The sequence below is a fragment of the Seriola aureovittata genome, chromosome 12 (genome assembly GCF_021018895.1).
Source record: "Seriola aureovittata isolate HTS-2021-v1 ecotype China chromosome 12, ASM2101889v1, whole genome shotgun sequence".
NCBI classification, from domain to species: Eukaryota; Metazoa; Chordata; class Actinopteri; order Carangiformes; family Carangidae; genus Seriola; species Seriola aureovittata.
The window spans coordinates 18011992-18021991 of record NC_079375.1 but is presented as its reverse complement, the minus strand read 5'-3'; the positions used below and the strand labels follow the sequence as shown (position 1 = coordinate 18021991).

Genomic DNA, 10000 nt, shown 5'->3' with positions numbered 1-10000 from the left:
ACACTTCACCAGCAGCTGAACAAATCAGAAAGCGGTTCAGGCTGACCAGAGAGGGAGCACACTCCCCACCCCTGTACACTCCACTGTTATAAAATATCTTTTTTTTTTTAAAAGCCCCATAGTGCCACCCCCAAAATATGGGCATGTCAGAGGTACATTAATGAAGTATCTGATATATTATATTTTGTAAGTCGGCTGTTGTTGTTGATTGCTGGACACCACAGTACCAAATACATGTACCACACTACTTTACAGCACTATATGTGAAATACTAACAGTAATATTCATTCAAGGTACACTGCAACTACATGTTGTATTCTTTCCTAATGATTTGGCAAAAGTTAGTAAAATGTGAAGTAATTATCTGAAGCATGTGCTGCAGTGTGTTTGTCTGTGAGCCCTCCAGCTGCCCTCAAAATGCCCAATGAGGCAGACTGACACTAGTCATCTGCACATGCCTTGATGAAGGCAACAGCAACAGCAACAGCAGCAGCAGCAGCAGCAGTCGCAGCCGCCTGTAGTTGTGTTGGCAGCTCGAAGCAGAGGGGCGGGGAGGGGGCGCAGTCGGTGCTCACGTTCATTAACGACCACCGACAACCGGGAAGGGAAGCCTCCTCCGGTAGCATCACACACACGGCCGGGGAAGATGGTCGCGGTGCAGACGTCCCCCAATTCGTCTCCGTCTGCGGAGTGGATCTGCTGTCTGGATAAAAGGTGGGTGAATCCACTCCACGATGCACCTCCACGCCGCGCATCCACACACGGCAACGACCGTACGTGTTTTCTCAGCCCTCTTTCATTCATTCGCGTCAACGTGATTAATCGGAACCGGCGATCGCTGCTTGTGCAGTGTGCGAGTGTGCAATACTAGCGTGATACGCCTTGTTTGTAGCACATTATAGGTTACTGTGGTTATCAGTGAATATATGCCCCTCATCGCGTGATTGTAAAGGCTGCAGGGCATAACAATACACACCCTCGTTTTTAAATTCCTGTTTTTGTATCTCCTCGGTCAAAAAGGCGTTGGTGGCTTCGAGGTTCACTGGGATGTCTCTGCACTGCATGGGCTGTGGTAGATGGCTCAGTAGACGCACATGGTTTGTCTGTCTGCCTAAATCAAATAGCTTTACGTTTTCAAAATACTACTGAGGGGTATATGTGAGTGATTTCTTGAAAGATAAGGATTAGGGGCATTGTTTTTCCCATTTTTGCGACAGTGCTGCATGTGAGGCTGTGTCTGTCTGCTCTCAACAGAACAGGTTAGAATAACTGAACAGATAATTTACAGTATGTTTATTATCAACTCTCATCCTCATTTCAGAAGCTGCTGTAAGGTTTAACTGGTTTAGTCTATACCATCCCTGTCCAGTGACATAAAGGTCCTATGCTGCCAGCATACTGGGCTGTATCTCCCAGTATGCCAGGGAGAGGGCTTTAATAAATAAACATGATGGAAAGGCCACCTGTACACTAATTACTGTAGCTGAGTAGATGATATGCCTTACACCTAAAAACAACAAAGATATATAAGACATGCACCCCACAGCTCATACACCCACACATACTGTACACACCTCACTATGACACATCCCCACGTTACCATTGGCAACCTGAAGCTACCATCTTGTCTTCTCATCCCCACCTGTAATAAGATTGGATGTATGATCTGAGTACAGTGTGCAGTCATATTCACTTTGCTATACTAAAAGACTTCATTGCATTAAAATGAACATTTTGCCAGTTCATTTTGTTATTTATTTATTTATTTTTGTTAAATTATATTTGTCAGCTTTAGTTAAGTGTGATTTGTTGTTTATTTTCTAAATGTGGAAAATTCCATAATATAATATAAAATCACTGTGAGAGGGGTGTGACCCTTATAGAGCTAAAATGCTGACAAATCTGGTGTTTAGGATGAAAACATCCAGCAAACAGAAAGCTATGATTCTGTAAAGCTTAAACTAAATGCAGCCCATAAGCAGTAGTAGCTGGGTGTCAGTAAGGGCTGGCTGAGTCAACAGAGTAGACTGGACAGGATCTTGTTGTAGAGCACTGAGTGCTCCTCAGCTATGCACCTCTTACTCAATCAATATCCAGCTCAGTGTGTGTGTGTGTGTGTTTGGGACCTTTCATCTAGAGTATCTGTTGATGTGAGCAAGTGAAGAGTGAGAGGCGGGGAGGGGGAGTAAGGACAAGGGAGTATAGGCAGAGGTTAAGATGTGACTGTCTCTAATATATCTGGCAAAGACATTTATTGCCAGTGAGTGTGAAGTATGTGAGATAAGATCTGATTTGTTTTGTTGAGTGTAACTCCAGACTGGTAATGGACGGTCCAGTCAACACACACAGCACCGGTCCAGATGTCATTTGAGGCTTAATGTCCCTTTACGGCAGGAAAATAGTAGCACACATCATTGTGGGATACACTATCAGATGACATAGTAAACAATTAATCAGGTTAATGAGTAAGCAGGTTAAACTTATTCTCTCCTACACAGAACGTGTAGGTTAATTTGTAAATATGTCAAGCCTGAATGAGTAATTTGATGAGTAATTTTTAAATAAGTAAATTGTAGTCTGAGCTGTGTGTGGTGATTTAATATTCAGTGTTTCTAACAGGATCTCAGGTCGTTGGTGGTGATACAGATGGGTGCTGTGTACACACAATTCAAGAGTCACTGCTACAGTTACGTATTAATCTGCCAGCTCATGAAATCTGTTTGTGTTGTGGCTGTCTGACATCTTGGATAGCTGCCACAAATCAACCTATGATTTATTTGTCTGGAAACACCAAATTTTTCCAGATGGATGTTTCTTCAAACAAGCTGCAGAACCTTCTGGTGTCTCTCAATTTTCTCCTCATTGTGTTGTGTGTGTGTGTCTGTGTGTGTGTGTGTGTGTGTGTGTGTGTGTGTGTGTGTGTGTGTGTGTGTGTGTGTGTGTGTGTGTGTGTATGTGTGTGTGTGTGTGTGTGTTAGTCATAATTTGTGGTTGAAAGCTGAGATCTTTGCTGACATGGACAGTGGGGGTGGGGGGGCTGAGGAAGGAGAAGTCAAGGAGGAGAGAAAAGGGAAATAGAGGGAGGGTGAGTGAGGTAAGGTGAACAGCTCTCAGGTCACATCCGTTGCACACCAACGGGCGAGGCAGATTCCTCTGGACAGGCAGGGAGCGAGCAAGCACAGGACATCAAAAGAGAAAGAACAACAAAACAAGGATTTAACCAGGGGATTATAAATGACAGATCTTAACAGTTTCATTGTAGACGAATAGGTGAAGGGTGATGCTGGTATTACCAACTCAACCCTGAAGAGTTAACCTCTCTGTCTCTCCCTATTGTAGTGTGTGGGAGTCCACCTGTCTAAACCATTAACCCAGCCTACACAGGGATATGATGCCCTGCTGGAGCACCGAGGGCCAATACGCAGCCAGTAGGTGGATGATGGGAGGATGAGTCAGAGACAAAACAAGGGAGAAAAAGATAGAGAGACAAAGAAAAACCTGTCTGTAATCACCCAGAGCTCGTAGCAGATGTTGTGGGACTGTAAGATGTGTTGTGCAGTGTAGCCCTTTAGGCGTAGTCTGTGTTTATCTGGGAGTATCGTCCCTGCTACTGAGGGCAATCTACTGCTCGGGGACACAAATATATGTGTGTTCATCCCTGTATGTACATGTGCGTGTGTGTAAAGAGGCAGTCATTGCTGGCTGTGAGCTTGGAAAGCAGAAATAAAAGGATGATAATAATGGGATGTGAGGGTGTGTTAGTGGTGGGACTTAATGGAAATGTGGTTTGTGCCAGTAATGGAGAGGAGAAAATGGGTAGCTTAAAAAAGAAGAGGGGTCATTTTTTCTTTTCCATCTTGCCTGTTGTGTTCCTGAGAGGAACAGGCAAGTCTTGAGAGAGGAGAGGAAAAAAATGGATGTGATAAGATTAGAGAAATGTTTAGTGGAGGCAGACAAAAAAGAGAGCTGGGAGTGAGGGAAAAGGAAGGAGCTGAAGGAGGAGAGGGGATAGACAGCCTCCTGTCTGTGAAGGAAGAAGCCCACGGTGCATTAGCTATTCTGTATGAACACACACATACACACACGTGCAAGGATGAGTCACTAGGAGAGGGAGTTTAAGTGAATGAATGGGGCTAACTACAGTGTGTGTTACTCTGAGACGTTTTGGCTCTGTAGTTTTTCATCACCACATCGCAGAGAAGAATGTTTAAGCTCTTAGATCAAACTTCAAACTGTGTGTGTATGAGTCTGTGTGTGTCTGTGTCTGTATGTGTCTGTCTGTCTGTCTGTCTGCGTAGATGTCTAACAGTGACGTGCACGTGTGTGTGCTCAGATTTAAGCGTATTAGAAATAGCAGCAGTACAAATGAGATCTTGCATCAACACCCTGTGGGGGGTCTGAGCTGAGTGAAGTAACGCCTGCAGCTCTCCACTGTTATCAGCAGACACCAAGCCGAAAAATGAAGCAGCGTGCACACACACACACACACACACACACACACACACACACACACAACACACACACACACACACACACACACACACACACACAAATGCATACATAACACTAAAACAATAGTGCTGTCTTTAAATTTAGAGGACAACACCACTGATTTTTCAGGGTTTAGTCCATTGACTAGTGTGATTACAAACATTAAACATCACTGCTAACCAATTTCAAAAGCACATTGTAGGTTTTTGATCGATTTCCTACCCTTCAGGCAGATATGGGCTTGCATTAGATGGATAATCCATCACAGTGAGCAAGTTACATCATGCAGTTAATCATTTTGCAACACCACTGATATGCTTATTTAACACCTAATGCAAGATCTAATGGTGGGTCTTCTCTGCACAGGCCCTCGGAGCGCTCAGGAGAGGATGTGGACATTATTCTGACCAGACTGAGAGAGGTCAAAGCCTTTCAGAGGTTCCCATCTCCGCTTTTACTGCAGATCTGTGCCTGTGCCTTCTATGAATGCCTGGAGAAAGGCATCACCTGTAAGTACACACACACACACACACACACACACACACACACACACACACACACACACAGGCTATAGCTGGATTATAAAATAATGCTGTTTTGCAGAGACTGGCTCTCTATAGGAAAGCACAGTAAAGCATTCATCATACGGTATACAGAATTATTCTGTTCTATTAAGTCATTATACTGTATGACAGTCATGCTATAGAAGATCTTTGTTGTCTTCTTAAGACTGTTTCAAGTATGATGGATGGGAATGCAAAGTACTGTGACCATTTTAATTCAAATCATGCAAATGTTATTTTAACTCTTCACAGGATATAATTGTTTTCGCACAAGACCACTCTCTTTAAGAAACCTTTTTAGAGCTTCAACTAATGATTATGTCATTATCATGTAATTTGTCCATTATATTCTTGATTAGTAGTTTCGTCTATAAATCCTCAGTGAATAGTGAAACATTTTTCCAAACCCAAAGATACTCACTCCACACTGAAGTATAAAAGAGAGAAATGCAACAAATCTTCACATTTGAGAACCAGGAACCAGCAAATATCTTGCATTTCTACTTGGTAAATAACCTGTCATGATTAATTTACTGGTCATTTCAGCTTTAAAGGGCTAGTGTGTAGCATTTAGTCAGGCCCATTAGAAATGCAATATAATATTCATAATTAGATTTCTATTAGTGTATAGTGTTTTCATTAGCTTAGAATGAGCTCTTCACATCTAAATAAGGAGCTGGTCCTCTCCCATGGAGCACAACATTGCACTGCCATGTTTGTACAGTAGCCCAGAATGGACAAACCAAACACTGGCTCTAGAGAGGGCCTTTCATTGCATTTTTACGTTACTTTAAGGCCACGGCTTGGAAAAGGAGGGGTGAGGTGAAGGGTTAAAATCAGAACCTTACAATATGCAACCTCACTGCTAGATACCACTAAATCCTACACACAGGTGCTTTAAAGCATGTATTTTTTTCTTTATTTCATTTTAATTTATAGCAGGCATTTCTTTCACTTTCTATTAGGGATGTAAAATTAAAAGTTTTTTTTTTATCATAATGCAGTTTCTACCATTTCTTACAAAAACACACATTTATGACATGATTGTTTTATGTTTTGGACCCATCTGTATCTAACTAAGCGAGTTCTAAGTTTTTGTTTTAATTTCCATTTTGAAGAAATAGATGAATAGATAATCTTGAATGTCCCAGAGGGAGTTTTGTCTTTCCAGCCTGTATATATTCCACATAGCAATACTGTACATGAAATATACACTTGTCACATCTATGCATACACACTCATGCCCCTGCCTGTATCCCAGCCTGTATTTATAAGCTGACATGATTGACTGTGACATCGCAGCAGAGCACGCGCCAAGAAGAAACATTTGAGTTTGAAATGGAGAAATGCTGGTGATATATTGGGGAATAGTCGTATGAGTTTTTATGAATGAATCAATCTGGTAATAGTAATAAAAATGTGTACTACATACTATGTACTGAATGTATTTTTACATGCTGTTACTCTACTGTTTCTGCAGTGTTTCGACAGGGAGACATAGGCACCAGCTGGTATGCTGTTCTCTCTGGTTCCCTGGATGTCAAAGTGTCAGAAACAGCCAACCACCAGGTAACATCAAGTTCAAATTCATGCAATTAAGTTCACATGAAACTTTCTCATTCTCAGTTGTCCCGCTGTGTATCTGCTTTGGGTTTTTCCTGTAAATCATTTGAATCACCAATGAATGAATTAATGAATGAATCTTCCGTCATTAGCACTACTGGGTGCATTTGTTACTCTCCCCTCTGTTTTTGTCGAGATGTACTATTTGTTATGGCTGCTATTTTCCTATTGCCTCTCATACAGTTTCTGTCCTAACCTTCACTGTCAAGATCCAGGCTGCTCTACAAGTGCTCCTCATGTTAGAGAGCTGGTCCTGCATGACTCTCTTCAGTGCTGACATTGTTCTGCTACATTAGCTTGTGTCTTCCTGCTTAAATATGCCAGAGCAAAGCTGCCACAGCACAGAAAACAAGTCCACTGAGGATTGTGTTTTCCGCTACACTTTATACCCTTTATTCTTGAGTGTGGAAAATAGGGTTATACTGTACATATAGAGGAGAAGAATGACATGTGGGAGAAGAGAGAGGGAGGATTTATTTCTCAGTGAAAGACAGAGATAAGAAGCCCCTCCATTGTGAAGCGTCCTCTTCATGTATGTAGCCCTAAAGTGCCATTGGTGGCCTAGTTTCTGTGGCTATATTTGAAATGTCAGTTTGGACAGCTGGAAAGGTTTGCATAGCATGCGGAGTATTTGTCTAAATAAGTGGACAGTGTGGGTATATGTGTGTGCACATGTGGATGTGCATTTGCTTGTCTCTAGCCTCTCCAATTATATCTACCACCTAGAGATATTTTTCTTACAGGAGACTCTGTTTACCAGGCCCTCGTATTTTAATTTATTTGCATTAATTACCACATATTATTCTGTCTGCTCTCTATGTTTGTCCATGTTCATAAATAAAACCTTATACATATTGCTGGCTATTACTGCTGTGTGGTATCACAGTGTCGTGTTTCTCGATACTGCTAAAAAACTGCACCATTATAACTGACTATTACTCCTCTGTGACAGCAGCAGTTTAAACAAATATATTTTGTTTATGTGCAGGATGCAGTCACGATCTGTTCACTGGGGATTGGGACAGCGTTTGGAGAGTCTATCCTGGACAACACGCCACGCCATGCTACCATTGTCAGCAGAGAGACCAGCGAGCTGCTCCGCATCGAACAGAGGGAGTTTAAAAGCCTCTGGGAGGTGAGAGACAGAGAAAGAGTGTTAAAAACTGTTTGTATCTGTGAGTATGAACTTGAATTTCACGATTCAGCATGAACTCTGTCTTGGTAGCGCACCAAAAGGTTTCCATCTGGGGAAGAGCATCCCTATTGAGACTGAAATTTTCAGACTACCTTATATTGTAATTGTGCTTTTAACCACAAGAGGGCTGTCCACCATAACAGTGCCTTTTGTTCCACCTATTAGATACACACCTCAGGTGACACTCTACAGTGAGTTATTTAAAGCACAAAGACAGAGAGAGAGTGTGAGAGAGAGAAAGACAGAGAGAGAGGACAGTGTATATACAATACATGCCTGTGTGTGCTTGTGTGCAGTACTGAATTTCTATTGTTTTCAGAGCCTCATGTGACTGCAGGATTTACAGTACAAGAGATAATGCACCAAACCAATGCACCAAGCTGCATACATGTAATATTTTGATATTTTAGTGCAGGCAGTGAGATAAGAGAATCTAAACATGATAAGTGCAGGGATTTCCTTAAGCTGGCGTAGATGACTTAATCTGCTTGAGTAAATACAGTATTTATTTGTATAAATATGCAGAAATGTGTGATGTGTCTTAGTGAAAAAATGTTGATCTCATGGCAGATTTTCTGATATGTTACTGCAGGAAAGGCACAGGTGTAATCAATAACTTTCCTTTGCAGTAAATAAGGTCATTACTTACATCTGTTCTTTTCCTGCTACAACAAGTCAAAAGACATAAGAACACATTTATTGTCAAAACGAGTTTGAGGAGGACATGTCCCAACTGGTGCCCACTCAGTGCTTATGAAACAAAGGACAGTCATACACTGGAGGCATTCCAATGGGTAAGAATATTTATATCCCTACATAATATTGGTACATTACAGATACAGCTTAACACATTAAAACAAAGAGAGAAAAAATAAGACTGTTGTAATGAATGGCTTAGATGATGCATGTCCAGAATACAAAAAATTCCCAAATATGTCATGTCAACAGCTCAGATATAGCAAACAGATAACTGTATGATACAGGACTCCTGGTACAATGAATAAGTGCTCAGTAACATGGCTTTGGCCTGAGGACTGGCATCGTCTTTGGGAGTTGGCATCGTAGTAGCTGCCTCTCTGTGGGCCTCCTTGTTGAGGTTACTCTCTCAATGCACTGGGTCCCACTCAGAGAGGAAGTCCTGGCAGAGCGGTAGGTCGGTTTACTGTGGCTTCACAGTCAGTACACAAAGGCCACAGGTGTCTACCCTAAACTTGTTTTACTGTTTGTCTTTAGTTTTTTCACATATACATTATTACTGTCATACTTATTATAATATTTATAGTTACCTCTACCAAGGAGGTTAAGTTTTCACTTGTTAATTTATCAGCATGATTGTACAAAAAGTACTGATCCAATTTACACCAAACTTGGTGGAGGGATGGGGCATTGGCCAGGGAAGAACCCATTAAATTTTGGTTCAGATCTGGTTAAAGGGGCTGATCCAGGAATTTTTTTTTATCACTTTCCTTAACAAAGTGAGATAGGGAATTTTTTGACACTTTCACCGATTTCTCAGGAAATAATGTATGTATCTTGGTGTGAAAAATCACATGACCTTGTACAATTTGGTTCAGAGCCAGATAATAATCTTGATCTGACAGACATTATTGTCTGGCCTTGGCGTAGGTAATGGTAATGTTATTATATGTAATGTATTATGTCAGAATTTCTATCGGACATTTTGTTTCTAATTGTAGGGAAACAGTTGTTTGTTCACATTGAGTTTAGAGGTCAGGCTCAAAGTAAAGAGTAATTTTGTGTGTCTTGCTTAAGGACTCTTATGAACCCTTGAATCTTGAATCCACCTCATAGACTTTCATTAACTTAAGCACATCATTGACTTCAAAGCAGTGAGACGGCTGAAGCGAAGGCTTTTATTTTTATTACCTAACGTGAAAGGTTGTTTTTTTCAGTAATGAAATGATGCGTTTGTGGCTTTTTACTGTTTGATGACTAACAATAGATACATTTTCATTGGTATAAGTAAATTATAAATTGAATGATGCAGCATTTTGCACATAATAAAGGTTTTGGTTCCATGCATTATCCATGGTTTATAAATGTTTAGAACTCACTGCTGATAATTACAATGGCATAACAATATTAGTCAATTATAAGATGTATATTT

General features: G+C 41.0%; 1 protein-coding gene across 2 annotated transcripts in view; it reads left to right on the top strand.

Annotated features, from left to right (window-relative positions):
* The first annotated feature begins 488 nt into the window (after positions 1-488).
* The window catches only part of LOC130178491 (rap guanine nucleotide exchange factor 4-like), a 24296-nt gene continuing 14784 nt past the window's right edge, over positions 489-10000 (top strand). Inside the window, exons 1-4 of one of the 2 annotated variants that reach the window (XR_008829173.1) lie at positions 489-714; positions 4858-5000; positions 6535-6623; positions 7666-7812. Coding sequence is in view for 1 of the 2 variants with exons in the window: in XM_056390800.1 (XP_056246775.1) it covers positions 647-714; positions 4858-5000; positions 6535-6623; positions 7666-7812 (447 nt within the window). In the remaining variant the exon portion in view is untranslated. The remainder of the gene's footprint in view (positions 715-4857; positions 5001-6534; positions 6624-7665; positions 7813-10000) is intronic. The other variant, XM_056390800.1, reaches the window with a different exon arrangement.